We start from the raw sequence: 15,667 nt of genomic DNA, 5'->3' as shown, positions 1-15,667 counted from the left end.
TGTCATCCCACACAGAGAACAGCATCTCTCAAGAGAGCATCATATCTTTCCATTTTCAGACGCTGGGAGGTGTGAGGGTGGAGAGACACAAAGAAGGGAGCAGAAACAGGAAGATGAGATGACACAACCAGGATTCCCTCAGGCCAGGCTGAAAGTCCTCAGGAAGACCTTCAGTGCACATGGATGAAAGAGTAAGGAAAAAACCAGAGATACTTGGAATTGGACAAAGGTAAAAGGTTACAGGGCCACCTTCTCCCCTCACATCCCAGGGAGAAGCCTGTCACAAAAGCAAACTGGTCCCATCTTTGTCCAATTGATTTTCTTGGCACACATCTTCCATCCTCTGAGTGGGTCCAAATGAACTCACTGACCCCCACGACTGTCCCATGTATCCCCCAGCCCCACTACCCACCCAGGCTTCTCCTCCTACATGCCTTCCTTGATATCTCCCTAAGGCTCTCCACTTTCCTTTCTAATCTTATCACCAAAAAAGTCAGAGAAATGAATAAGGGGATTCAAAAGAAATAAACTCAGTACATAAAAAAAAATTACAGAATATAGGAATCCTCTTCTCTATCACATTCAATTCATTTATTTGTCAAATATTCATTGAGTCTCCATTTTGTGCCAGGCACTAAGTTGGGTACTAGGGGTAAAGTTAAAACAAGAGTATCTACTGGGATAGAGGAACAAATAAACAGTCAGTTTGATAAGTGCTGTGCTAGAGGTATGCAGGTTGCCAAAAAACCTTAGAGGGTTTCTAACCCCACAGGGGTAGAAAATATAGAAGGAATTTCAGTGAAATAGGTACCTCTGACAAATCAAAAAGAATAAATTGTATATAAAAAGGCAGGGTGGAGGGCAGAAGGTGATAGAAAGCTGAGGAGATTGCATGGGCAAAACTACCAAGCATGGGAGAACAGGAAAGACTTCCAGGAACATCAAGTCAAACTGGACTTAGGGCCCAAGTTAAAGGAGCTAAAACAATGCCCCCTGGAACGTGGAATGATCATTTCTGCATCTGCTCCAGAGAAACCTGCCAAAATATGATTAGTATAATACTGAAGAGAACATCACATGCCCCCGCAGATGAGAATGCAAGAGGGGATTATTTCTAACAGTTGTTAAGCTCAGCTACAACAGAGCAGACACAAAAGCCACAAAAAGTGCTTAAGCTTTATTTTAATGATATAGGGATATTACATATAATCAGCCTGTGAAGTATATAGGTGGTTTACAAAGCATAAACCTTTGTTGTTTGGAGAGGACAGATCAGACAGCTTTTTATGAAGTTTAAAAAAGATCATAGAGGAATAAAGAGGTGTGGGAGAGAAAGAAAAAGAGAAAGTACATCAAGGACTGCCTAAGCCAACTGTGAACTCACAAGGCACGGCCAGCACATTCAAACAACTCACTGTTTTCTGATTATTGTGCTACACGATAATCAGAAACAAACACAAAACCAGCCTAACTCATTCTCTCCCCACTAGTTGGCCCTAACCCCAAAATACTGAGAGTCAATGATTCAATAATTTATTTTCTATTTTGCTCTTATGTGAAAATTATCCTGGCTGAGTGCCCCTCCTCAGGGCTTCTGCTAAAGATTTTACTTAACGGCAGCTCATGAAGAATCTGGATTATTAATAGTTGCTGATCCAAGGAGAAGATGAAATACAGTTCCTGAGTTTTATTCTATTAGTTCCCTCTTGAATATATTCTTTTTTTCTTCCCTCTGTGGAGAAACACTTCTTTTTTTGTCACACAAGATGAGTCATTTTTGCAGTTTTAATTCCCTCCCCATGAGTCTTACAATAACACTAAAATCAACTCACAGTAACTACAGTGCCCTTTGCAGGAAAAGAACTATAACTTAGCCTTTGAATATAATCACTAATTTATGTGGGGTTCACTGACTTTCAGCGCTGAAAAGGACTCTAAAAATTCTTCTTATCCAGTATTAGAGTACATAGGAACAAAAGGAGAAGCCAAACTAAGTCTGGAGGCATCCTTAGTTTGCTAAGGATGATACCAAGAAGAAAATGAGAATACCAAAGTTACATTCTCAATACTATGATATTATACTAAACTAAGTCCATAAATATTTGTGTGCCTATTATGTACCTGGCACTGTTTTTAGGTGCTTAGGATACATCACTAAACAAAAACAAAGATCATACCTTTCCCTCTGGAGGGGGAAGAGGCGGCAGAATTTGGAAAAGACAGACAATAAACAATAGACATAATGAAGTAAATTATATAGTACAAATTATATAGTAAGAAGATGATAAGTGTCACAGAAAAAGAAAAGAAAAAGTAGACCAGGGCCAGTAATTAAAGGGGGAAGGGGAATGGCTACAATTTGAAATAGGGTGATCAGGGCAGGCCTCAAGTAAAAGTGCACAGACTTGAAATGTGGCGGGAAGCAGCCATTGAGAGTTGTCGAATACCTTAACAAGCTACTTTGCCTCCTGCTGATTTGGTTTCCCCATTTTTAGAACTGAAATAATATTCTCTTCAAATAAGAGTTGTTTACATTGAGATAGTGATATTATGTTAAATAACATTTTAATCTCTTGAATAGCATGGAGGGCAATGGAGGGAGGAGCAAGGAGAATGGTATTGCATTATGAAAAGGACTTTCTAAAAAAAGTTAGGACGTTTCTAACAGGCACTATTCCCCTATGTGGAAATAAAGTTAATACTTTCCAAACTCCAGCTAGGACATAAAAACAACGAGCATAAAAATGTTACAAATTGTGTAAATACATATAGATTCATAGTGTTACTGCACCATCTATTGTTTTGAATTCTTTTTTAATTTACTTCTATACATTGTCCAAGGTGATGTCATCTGTTTTAGAACATGGGACCCCAAAAGGCAAGAACTAGTCTACTTAACTATTTTTAAATATCTGCATGATGCCATACATAGGCTGATATGTAACAAATACTATTTGATCATAATTAGAAGTATCTCCTTTTTCTTATAACATGAACCTACTTTTTTTTTAAGCCAAACACCTCAAAGCATTTAACAAAAAGTTTCACACGTTTCAGGGGCAGACACACACAAGCAGCGCAGTGTGATCCAGCAGGATGCATAAAGCACAGGCTTTGGAAATAACCTGCCTGGGTTTCAGGACTCAGCCTAACCACATGTCAGCTGTGCAACTTTGGGTAAATCACTTCATGTCTCCAAACTTGAGTTACTTCACCTGGGAAAACTCAAAAAATAATACCTATCTCCAAAGTTTTTGTGTAATTGAGCTAATGGATGCAGAAGTACCTGGCACAGTGCCTGACTCATAAAAGGCATTAAATAAATGTTGGTTTTCTCTTCGCCAAATCGTCTCCCCGCCCCCGCACTCCCATCCCGATCCATAACACACACACACACTTCATCAGCGAGTAAATAAACGTCTTGCTTTAAACTACAAGCAGAGCATAAGAGACAGCCAAGATCTCTTTACTCCATCCCACTAGCCCTGGCAGGCTCTCAGCTGTGGAATCCCTGGTTATTTCCTTTCTCAAGGAGATACTATTCTGGTTTGACAGATCCTTTCCTGGACACACTCTCAGAATTCCCTAAGGTTCTTATCGTGGCTAATGGCTAACAATGCAGAGACTATGGGAGTGAATAATCACTCTCTCCTTGCTAAAAACTTCCTTTATTGACTTCTCTAACTTCCCGTCAGTATTTTGGTGCCAAATCAACCTCTTGTTCTAGGCAACTATTAAAAGTAATTTTCTTGAAACTGAAAAACACAGTCAGCCTTCAACAATAAATCACACTAACCTCAATTACTAGCCACTTAGACTATTAGAATATTAGGCTATTAGAATATTTGTAAAATTAAATTGTTTACATTTCTATTTGCTTCTTTAACCTTGAAAATGCAAACAAACATGGGAATGAAGGAAGATATCATCTAGTTATTCTTTCTATAAGATAATGTGGATGACAGTAATTATTATGTCAATAAAAATTTAGTGTCTAAATTTAGACATTTTAGTGTCTAAAATGATAGCATTATTTATTCTCCATTGAAAGAGAAACTGAAAGCAATACAATTAATAGCTTGTTCTTGTGACTTACAGTTAAATGGTATAAAGTTTTCTATTACATAGCAGTGTCTTGTATTGCTGTATCCCAAGCACATAGCATGGTGCCTAGAACATAGCTGGCAGTCAATTAATTTTTACTGAATGAAATGAATAAATTGCTATTTGGCTTTATACCAAGGACCAACATATCACCGTTAATCTCCAAAAGATAAAACACACAACCTCATTATACGTGAACCGTATCCACAACACCAGAATCTAAGATTCCCATTCTGAACGAGTAGCTAGAACAACTTCTTTTTGAGGCAATTCTGCTTACTTAGCACATTACTCTCCGTACAGTTTTCCTTCTTTTGTTTTTGTACTAAGGATATTTGTATAAAAACAGAATCTTTGTTGCTTAGTAATTCATCTGCTCCAGCTGCTTGTGTTCTGTTCCCAATCAAAATTCTTGGTTTTCAACCTCCTCATCATTTTTATAAGGAGTTTAGTGAATTGGCCAGGCTTGCTCCTTTCTCCATCTCTATGGAATGTCGGGCCCCAAGCCCTCATACATTGATCCTCTCTTTGCTTCTATCTTTGGGTTAAGTGCTCATTAATTAACAGAGGACCACCCCCAACCCCAGTTCCAAAATTCTCTAGCTTCAAGTCAGGGCAGGGTTACCCCAAAGGCAGAGAAGGTACATGAAGAGCGTTGTCAGGGCCAGAAGCCCAGGGAAAATCACAAAAGGGTAGGTGCGTGTATTTAGGTAGACAGGAAAATAATCTATTACTCCATCAGAGGCGAAAGCAAATAAAAGTTGGTCACCTAATATTACTGTCAATTAAAGCACTTTATTAATCACATATACATATTTTTCTATGTCTAATTCTCACTGTGTTCCTTTCCATGCCATAGACTTGTCTATCCCTTTCCCAGAGCTGTTTCTCTTATTTCTCACTGTTCACCAAAAGAACAATAAACAATTTCCTAGCTACTCATCATCATAAACCCTGACATGTTCAATTACCCCCTGCTCAGTTTATGGACCACATTGGGCCCATAAAACTCCTCCCTCCCCAGTAACCCACCTCACAAAAAATTCTCACTTCCCCTTTTCCCTGCTGGGAAGGCTACTTCCTAAAGGAGCAACTGAGCCACACCTACCACCTTCTTTCTGTGCTGCATGTGCATCCCTCAATCCCAGGACACTAGGGGGACTCCTTACCTGGAAGGCAGTTGCACTCAAAAGTGAAGTCACCAGTCTGCCGGCAAGTGCCTCCATTGACACAGGGGGAGGGCGCGCAGGGCACATAGGGGCTGTCACAGTGCTGGCCTGTGAAGCCCTGGGGGCACTGGCACTGATAGGAACCCGGCAGGTTGAGGCAGGTGCCACCATGCTGGCATTGTCCTGGGATTTCACACTCATTGACATCAGTCTCACACTTCTGCCCTGTGAAGCCTGCAAGGCATTTGCAGGAGAACTGGTTGGCCACAGTGGTACAAGTACTTCCATTTGCACAGGGATGAGACAGGCAGGCATCAGTCCACTGGCACAGCTTACCTACAGGAAGGATAACAGAACTCAGTACTGCCCACAGAAATGGGAGTTATCACCATCCTCAACACCGCACATCTTCCACCCAACAGGTGACATCAGGGAGCTCTTGCATGGAGAATCCCTAAACTCGTTGAAATTTACAGGAAGCGCAAATCAGCCTCCTCAAGATCATCTGACACAGGTACTCTCCAGGGCCCTCAGCCAAGACACAAAGAGCCAATGGAGCACATGTAGACGATGGAAGGCTAGTCACATGAAGCCCAGTCCTGCAGGATTCCATCAGTCCCTGCAACAAGGAAGGGTCTGCGTCCATCTACTCTCTCACACTTCCTTGTCTTTGCATAAGCTGCTTTTCTGTTTGGAATGCCATCTTCCTTTTTCTTTACCTAGTGACTCCCACTTATCTTGACAACTCTACTCATAAAGCACTACGACTAAAGTCATCCTTAATGCCTCCCTCAACTCCCCAAATCTCTCTCTCTCACACACACACACACACACACACTCACAAACACACACACACACCTGCACATGCATACACGCATCCCAAGCTTGCTGTTTCCTTCTATTATACCACCTGCCACACTGGCAGGGGCTGGATCCCTGTAGCAGGCTCTCAAATCATGTCTGCTGAATGAATAAAACGTATTGATATTTTCTACAATATATTATTAGTTACTAAAAAGACCTCTTAGATGATAGAAACAAGTCAACACTACTTCTATTTCCTTTAAACACAACATACATGCATCCAAATTCGGGGAAACATTTTATTAATTGTGCTCTTGCTATAAATATTGCTTGATGTGTTTGAAGAGGATGAAGAATCTCTGGCTCCTTATATATGAAAAGAACTAGAAGTTGTTGTGAGAATAAAGGTCTAAAAAGGTATCTCTTGTGGACCCTCTCAGGAAGGAAAGTACCAGCAGAAGCAGGAAGACTCTGACTTGCTGGATCCTAAGGCATGACTCCACGGAAGCAAAGCAGATTCTTTAGGTAGAGAGAGACAGAGAAAAAAAATACTACCATGCTACTAGTATATTTGGTATTCATGTGGCTTTCTGTTTTCATTAGCCTCAGCTTTTTTTAAACTAAAGATATGAAAACTCACTGAATTTATTAATACTCTATATGGTTGTCTAGGTAAACATCCAGATCTTTGACCCCCACAGAAAAGCAAATGAGAGCTATGATAGCTTTTCTAAAAGGGACAATGAGGTGACATACGACCACACAGAAGTGCTCTCTGCCTATTAAGGAATATCAAATCCAATGGGAAAGGTGCAATAAAAATTTGGGCACAGCACATATATCTCAGGGAGCTAAGCAGAGAGAAAATCAAGGAACTGCAATTTTTCTTCCTATTTTCTCTTCATCCCACTGAGAGGTACTTACCTACAGTGGAGAAGAGACAAAAATGCTTACTTCTGGCAACCGTGTGTGTCAGAGTGTTTGTCTACAACCGAAACAGAAAGGTCCTTGAACTTGGTTTTCCATATATGTTACATAGGCACTAATATACATAGGCACTAACTTGCTACCTCTGTTTCTTCATCTATGAGTAGAGATAAGCTAATATGATCTGACTAGGCGGGGTAATGGGCTATCGCAAAACCAAACGGGTGAACTTGACCTCTGGTGATTGCTAAAGTGACAGACAAAAGTGGCAGATGTATAAAGATGATCAGAACACCAAAAAGAGATCTTTTTAAAGGCAAACGAAGAAGCTTTAATTTGGGGATCATTTCAGAGTAACATTTTAATTATGAAGAAAGCATTACTGCCATTTCCACTAATCAAGATTAAAATGTTTTAAATGGCTATGCCCTCTCCTTTGCCTTGTGGAGCAAAACAACTCAAAACTGACAATCAGGAAAAACTTATTATCTTAACCACCACATCTCTTCAATGACTCACAGCATCAATGCTGTCATAGTCATGATGGAGATAATGGATCACCCTAACTATCCTCCATGCCTACCAATACCTTTTAGGGAAACATCAGTAGAACAAGCATTCCAAACTAGTCTAGTTCTATGACTATGTTTTTCATTTTTTGCTTATTAGATCTACAGAATTGTTGGTGTGGTCAGGGACAAAATGGTGACTGGTTCTCCTTTTCTCATGTAACTTAATAAACATTTATGGTTCATTTTGAATAAAGCTCACATCCACCTCTGAAGAACCCATAATCTAGTCAGATGAGAGACATGTAAAAAATTAATTACAATAAAAAGTGACACATAAAATAACAGAACATAGAGACTAACTGCCTAAAGGAATCATGAAAGAGTCAGTAAGACAGAGTTTTAAATAATATTAGGCAATTACTAGTTGTAGAAAAAGGCATTCTAGGCAGAGGGGTGTGCAACAGCATGGAGGCAGTAAGAAAGACGACATTTTCAGGAAGTGATGAGAACATTGGCATGAATAGAGCTAGATGCCGGTGAGGAGGCAAGGCCATAAAAAGATGGAAGGCCTAGACTGTGAAGGGCCATGGAAGCCACGTAGAAGAGTTTGCAGTTTATTCCATGGATGATGAAAAGTCATCAGGCACTGTAGGCTGGTGAATTTGTGAGAAGATTTGCATTTGTAAGTAAAGATGTGGCAATGTGACAAGTGAACAAGACAGGGAGAAAGTAAAAGCAAGGAAACCAGCTAGGAAACGACTACAGGAATCCAGGTGAGAGATGACATGGACCTCAACTACAGAGTAGGAGAGGAAATAGAGAGGAGTAGACAGGTGAGAGGTAATTCATAGGCTGGGTTGGGTGACTGAGTCTAAGTGGGGTAAGGACAAGGGAGAGGGAGTTTCTAGTGTGGAGTATTTGGAGTGTACATTGGCACCACCTATTTATATCAACACGTTGAGTTTGAGGTACCTCTTGAATTTCCAAGGATAACATGCAATGCATAGTTAGAAATATGAGCCTGAATGTCAGGGTTGGGGTGGAGTGAAAAGGATAACTATGAGAGTCATCAGCAACTGATGAGGATAATGACAGTTGAAACAATTGGGAGATAGTGAGATTCCCTAGGAAGGCTGTGATGTGGCTCAAAAGAGGACTCAAAACAGAGTTCGAAGGAATACAAAAATTTAATGGATGAGAACAAGGCAATGAAGAAGCAAGAGGAAAAGTCAGAATTCAGAAAACCAGAAAAGCCCGTGCCTTGAATGTCTAGGGAGATGAGATTTCAAGGAATAAGTTATCAATAGCACAAACAGCTTTTCTTCTGGTAAAAGTGAAATAATTCTGATCCCCAATCCTGATATATATACTTTAGGTAGTCAAATACTCAGAAGTATTTGACTTTTTCTTTCTCTTTCTCTCCTCTTAAAACTCTCAAAAGGAAGTTAAGGGTAGTTGTCTGGAACGTTCCAGTTCCTTATCATAACGTTAAATGTGAACCAGAGTTGGGGAACTCTTAAGAGCCAGATGCCAAGATCTGAAAGATGCTAAATAAAGGTACCTGCTGAAAATAGAAAAGTATGGGCCTGAGTCTCATTTGTTACCTGTAAAACCGACTTGGCAGGTGCACTCATAGGCATCTCGGCTAAGCACATGGCAGGTACCTCCATTGAGGCAGGGGTGAGACACAAAGCAGGGGTGAGTGGTCGAGTACTGGCAGTCCTCGCCTGTGAACCCTAAGGCACAACGGCACGTGGCTTTCCCCAACATGGCCTGGGCCACACATGTCCCACCATTCTGGCAGCGGTTCTTCTCACAGGGGTCTCGATGTTGACAATATTCTCCCAAGAAGCCCTCTTGACATCTGTGTGAATAAGAGAAGAGTCCATGAAAACACTTGACTTCTTGTAAGTCCAAAAACTTACAAGATAATGCAGTCCATTCAAGAAAACACTAGACTGTGAATTGAGAGACCTGAAGGTACGACTTGTACAACTGTCTCACTTTAAGAGAAGAAGTGCTTGGAGAACTTAACTACACACTCCCATGTCCTTTAGAGTCTTGAGTCTTGGCAGGTGACAGAATACCAGGTGGGTGACCCAGCATGGTCTGTCATAGCCAGTCAGCATGACCCTTATTCAAAGGCAAAATACAATCATAGCTTTTTTCATGTAAGTGCAGGCTGATACAGGGTAACAGCACCTTTCTGTGAAGCATTATTGATTCCTGTCTGTTTAAATTCATTAACTTTCTCATTTTAACTAAGCCACTTGATAGGATCAAGACGGTCACCTGATAATCCATGGGCTGACCCTCTTATCCTCTCCAATTTAAAATACATAAAAATCATGTGTTTTCTCTCAAGTAAGCATTGAGAAATAGTAAGTTTTTCTTTTCTTGTTTCCAATGAGACATCAATTGACCTATACATAGATTTCTGGGTTCTGTTCAACAGGTCGAGACTGTGATAGAGAAAGAAAAAGAAGCTACAGGAATGGAGAAGGGTTCGAAGGGGCTTTTTTAACTTAAATCTGTTAACATAGAAGTAGCAGGCAGCTTTTTAACCAAATAAAAAAGCACAAAATATAATTTAAATAGCATAACAAATATCTAAACTACCATATAAACACCAAAGTGAAGAAGGGAAAATTCAAGAATAACATTCTATAACATTTTCCACATGCTGTGTTGAGGAATCTTTTCATATACCACCCATTGATTCATAAGATGCACAACCATCCCAAATTGTGTGTAATATTTACGAAAATTTTCTCTAAACAGCATAAAAAAGGCATGGAAAGTCTCCATTTTCATAATGAGGAGGTTGTTTAAATGGGACCTCTAAGAAGCATTTAAAAGGAACACAAAGACTTTGATTCTAACTATAAATTTTGCCATTTGGCTGTCACCCCAGATAACTGGTTCAGTCAATTTCTCCATTTGACTTTTTGAAGGACAGAAAACTAAATCTAGAAGGCTGTTCGTTCCACCATTACCTCAAAAGTGACACATTTAAACCAAACTCTAAATCTTCCCCCTCCAAACCAGCTCCTATCATGTCTTCCTACTCCCAATTGTGTCCTGATTCTCCCAATCACCCAGACTTGAAGCACTGTTTTACTCCTTCCTGTCTTTGCCAATCAGATCCAAGACGTTTCATTAGCCATTGGTTGGCAACGTGAGGTCTTTAGAGGTCATAGTTATTGAGCAAAGAAGAAGGCCCAGATGTTAGGGAACTAAGGCTGAACATGCCCAGAAGAATTATGCAGTAGCTAAAATGGCTGGAGGGGGAAATAGAGCTGGTAAGTAGCTACAGTGGTAGTGATGTAATTGGCCATTGCCTCCTCATCCCTTCCCAGAGCTGTGTACAGTCAACATGGCAGACGGGGCCGGCCCTGTGGCTTAGCGGTTAAGTGCGTGCGCTCCGCTACTGGAGGCCCGGGTTCGGATCCCGGGGGATGCACCACTTGTCCGGCCATGCTGAGGTGGTGTCCCACATACAGCAACTAGAAGGATGTGCAACTATGACATACAACTATCTACTGGGGCTTTGGGGAGAAAAAGGGAAAAAAAGGAGGAGGATTGGCAATAGATGTTATCTCAGGGCCGGTCTTCCTCAGCAAAAAGAGGAGGATTGGTATGGATGTTAGCTCAGGCCTGATCTTCCTCACATAAAAAAAAAAAAAAAATTAATTAATTAATTAAAAAAAAAAAACAAAACATGGCAGAGTCAGGAGCAGCTAGAGCTTTGAGCATCTTCATGAGCGGGTAAAGCAAGAGACTGAAAGGCAGGGAGGAGAGTGCACAGCACTAAAACCAAAGACTGGCTGAAGTTTCCAGCAAGGAGTCTGCACCTCATATGGTCAGACGGCCTGTTTGGAGCCCTGATGCTGTGACCTTGGACAAGTTACTTAACCTCACTGACTATTAGTTGTCTCACATTTTAAATAGTTAATAAGGTTACCTCCATCATGGGATTGTTGTAAGAACTGAACAAAAACAAATACATGCAAAACATTATAAATATTAAAAAGTTTTGCAAATGAAAAATGTTTTTCTTTCTTTGTACTTACTGAGGAAACTACGATGCTTTATTCAAATCACAGCTTGATTTGATAATAGAATAGGTTATTTTCTGATTTTTTTTAAGGAGAGGAACAAAAACTGCCAATGTAGCATAGCTAAAATTAACCTTGAGCTATATTATTAAAAGCATTTGCAACTTATTCAAGAAATCTGTTATGGATGATGTTAAAAACTACAACACAATTCTCATTCACAGTGACAGTCTTCTGGGCATTAAGCCTGGCTGACAACTCTCAGTTCTCCCATACGGGAACTAGTCACCTTGTAAATAATAGCAAACTTGTAAACTTGGGTGGGCTTTGCCCAGCTTTGCTCCTGGACTATTACACCACCACCACCTCCCCAACACTATCATGTGGCATTCTGCTCAGAGAATGTAAACTCATTTAAATATTAGCATCATAAACATGTAATGAAAACATAAGTTTCCCAGGAAAACAAAAATGAAACAATATGAAAGATTCCAGAGCCAAACAAAAGTATTCCTGAATTATCTGCTACTAGGGTTTAATCTACTTCATCGCTCTCTATCAAGTATGGAAAAATAAGTTTCAACTAAGATATATTGAAGAAACTAGTAAAAGTAGAGGCTGGCAAACCATAGCTTGCAGGCCTACTCTGGCCCACTGTCTGTTTTTGTATGGCCCGTGAGCTCAGAATGGTTTTTACGTTTTTAAATGGTTGGGGAAAAAAATCAAAAGCAGCATAATATTTTGTGACATTTAAAAATTACGTAAAAGTCAAATTTCTGTGTCCATAAACAAAGCCTTATTGGAACACAGCCACACTTATTCATTTATGGATTGTCTATGACTACTTTTGCATTACAATAACAGGGTTGAGTAGTTGAGATGAGACTATACGGCCCACAAAAATATTTACTATCTGGTGCTATAGAGAAAAGGTTTGCCAACTCCTGAGTAAGAGAATATATGAAACCTAATTCTATAAATAGCATCCAATATGCTTATTAATAATGATGTTGATGATGAAGAAGAATGTTCTCAAATCAGTTTCCACACAGAATATTACACTCATTCATTCATGCAACAAACATTTAGCAAGTGCCTATTATGTGCCAGGTCTGGATTTCAATCCTTGAATTCGTGGAGTTTAAATTCTAATAGGAGAAGACAAAACAAAATTAATAAGTAAAACAAATAATTTGTTAGGTGGAGTTAAGTTGTATGCAAAAAATAAATAAGTAAAACAGAAAAGGGGGATAGGAAGGGAAGGAATTGGTGACAGTAGGGGGTAAAGTGAGGTATTTCGGTTTTAAATAGGAAAATCAGAGAAGGCCTCACTGAGGAGGCACATTTAAGTCCGGACCTGAATGAAGTGAGGGACTAGCCATACAGGCATCTAGGGGAAGCGTGTTCAAGGCAGAGGGAACAGCAAATGCAAAGGCCCCCAAACAGGGACCAGTCTTGGCAGTTTGAGGAATAACAAGGAGACCTCTGTGGTTCTGCCAAAGGGATTAAGAAACAGAGTAGCTGAAAATAGATGAGAGCTGTTACTGGGAGGCAGATCATGAAAGGCCTTTTGGCCACTGTAAAGAAGGATTTAGGGTTTTATTCTAAGTGAGATAATACTTGGATAAGACGTATAACTGATTCACTCTCCTCAAGTCCATGTACAGAACCACATCTTATACTTATGTGAAACTAGACCTACTGTTGGTAGAATAATAAAGATGTAACTTCTTATTTAAGATGTTCTAGAGGGCTAGACATCAGCCTATTTCTTTACCTTAAAACATGTACAAGGCTCTTTTAACTAACATTTTTCACTAAGCCCCATTTCCCTTTCCAAACTCTTCTTCCTTCAAAACCAAACTTCTATAACTATAGCCTAATTTCACAGATATTTTCCCTTTCTTTTCCACCTACTTCTTACTTGTCCCTTTGCAACAAAAATTTCATTCTAATTATTGCCCAGAAACTATGTTCTAAGAGCAATGACCTTCCCCTTGTCAAGTTCAGTGGTCTCATCTGAGATTTCATAAGGAAATTCTCTCTCCTATAGGCAGTATTGCTGACCATGTCTTCCACCGATTTAATTTTTTCACATTTGGCTTCCATGACTCCCTCTGTCTATCTCAAAGCTTGGTAAATTCTTAGTCTAGATTGCTGATTCCTCTTCTTCTTCCCCCTCAATTATGGCCACTTTTAAGTGGCCACTGTCTAAGTCTGGGCTGCACTACTCTTTTCTCTCATATGCATTTGTTGTTGTTGTTGTTCATTTGGTTTTAAGCAATGACCTTCATGTATTTGACTCTCAAAATACAGCTCCAGTTCCAAATGTTCAGTTTACTAAAAGTCATCTACTTACCCTAATATACCCTGCCAATACTTGAAACTACACATTTGAAAAGTGGCATCATTTTCCCATGAAACTTTAATTCCTCCATTTTTCTAAGGTTTCCATCTACAATCTCAAAAGTCACTTTGGTTAATCCTTTTCAGTTACATGTAATTTATTACCATGTTCTGACAAGTCTTGTTAACTGAATTCCTACAATACTTATCATTCATATTCACAGTTTCCTTTTTGATACAAATTCTGATCATCTTAAAAGCCTCAGGCCAGACATCTTGTTGCTGGCTTTTTCCCCACTTCCATCCATTCTTGGAAATCAAGAGACCCGAAGGTAATTTCTATCCAATGAGATAATTCTTTCTAAAATAACCCTAAAAGATGATCACCAGCCTCTACTTGAATACCAGAATTTAAGTAAGGTGCCTAGAAATAGTAAGAATTTAAGAAATTCTTGAGGTTATTATTGTTCCTGCTATTAAAAGTATAGACTCTAGACCCAGAACACCTGGATTTCAATCCTAGCTCTACCATTTACTTGATGAGTGTGGTCTTGGGCGAGCTAGTAAACCTCTCTATTGTAAGATGGATTTAATAATAGTGCCTATCTCACAGAATTTTTAAACAATTGTAAAGCACTTAGAACAGTATCCAGCATATAGTAAACATCACACATTTGTTAACTAAAATAAAATCACTGGCTCACTACTTCAACAACAGAACAATCTCCAGTATAGGTGGATCCCATTGTCAGAAAACTCTTTCTTTCTGAAGTCTTAAAATTCTGCCTCCTCTCTTAGGCATATACCCAAGATAGCTGAAAACATAAATCCACACAAAAATTTGTAAACACTATTTGTAGCAGTATTATTCATAATAACCAAAAAGTGGAAGCAACCCAAATGTCCATAAGCTGATGAATGGATAAATAAAATGTGTTATATCGACACATACAATGAAATACAATTTGGCCATAAAAAGGAATGAAGTTCTGTTACATGCTACGACCTAAACAAAATTTGAAAACATCATGCTAAGTGAAAGAAGCTAGGCACAAAAGGCCATATAATATATAATTTCATTTATATAAAATATCTAGAAGAGGCATATCCATAGAGATAGAAAATAGATTAGTGTTGCCAGGGGCTGGGGAGAGGGAGAAATGGAGAATGACTACTAAGGAGTAGAGAGTTTCTTTGGGGGGGGTAATGAAAATGCTTTGAAATTAAATAATGATTGGTTACATATATCTGTGACTATACTAAAAACCACTGAATTATACATTTTAAAAGGGTGATTTAGTAGTATGTGAATTATATCTTATTTAAAAAAAAATCTGCCTCCCTACAATTTCTACCTACTGGCTATCCCTGTCCTCTAGAACAAAAAGGAACAAGCCTTCTGCTTCTTTTACACATAGTCCTTCAGAATTTGAAGACGGTTATGTTGACCCTTTGTTTTCTTTTTTCTAGGATTCAGTGCTTTGGACTATTCCCCAGTACAAAATGATTTCCAGACTTCCTCAGCATTTTAGTGGCTCTTCTATGCTTAAGATAACAATAATAATAATAATAATGATAGTGAGTAACATTTTTGAAGCACTTACTATGTATTATGTAATTTGCTAAGTATTTTACAGCTATTATCTCTTTTATTACTCCCTATAACAGAATATTATATTCTGATCTCCATTTGGTATTTGAGGACCTTGAAGCTTAGAAAGATTAAGATTTCACACGTAGTAGACGG

The 15,667-nt window shown here is 39.2% G+C and overlaps 1 protein-coding gene across 1 annotated transcript in view; it reads right to left on the bottom strand.

Annotated features, from left to right (window-relative positions):
* Positions 1-15,667, bottom strand: part of NOTCH2 (notch receptor 2) — a 155,681-nt gene that overhangs the window by 80,829 nt on the left and 59,185 nt on the right. Inside the window, exons 3-4 of the mRNA XM_004420593.3 lie at positions 9,121-9,380; positions 5,274-5,609 (exon numbers count right to left, since the gene is read on the bottom strand). Coding sequence (XP_004420650.1) covers positions 5,274-5,609; positions 9,121-9,380 — 596 coding nt within the window. The remainder of the gene's footprint in view (positions 1-5,273; positions 5,610-9,120; positions 9,381-15,667) is intronic.

This window comes from Ceratotherium simum, chromosome 2 (assembly GCF_057802395.1).
Source record: "Ceratotherium simum simum isolate JZ-2026a chromosome 2, ASM5780239v1, whole genome shotgun sequence".
NCBI lineage: Eukaryota > Metazoa > Chordata > Mammalia > Perissodactyla > Rhinocerotidae > Ceratotherium > Ceratotherium simum.
Note: the sequence above shows the minus strand (reverse complement) of the source record. Positions and strands in the feature narration are given on the sequence as shown.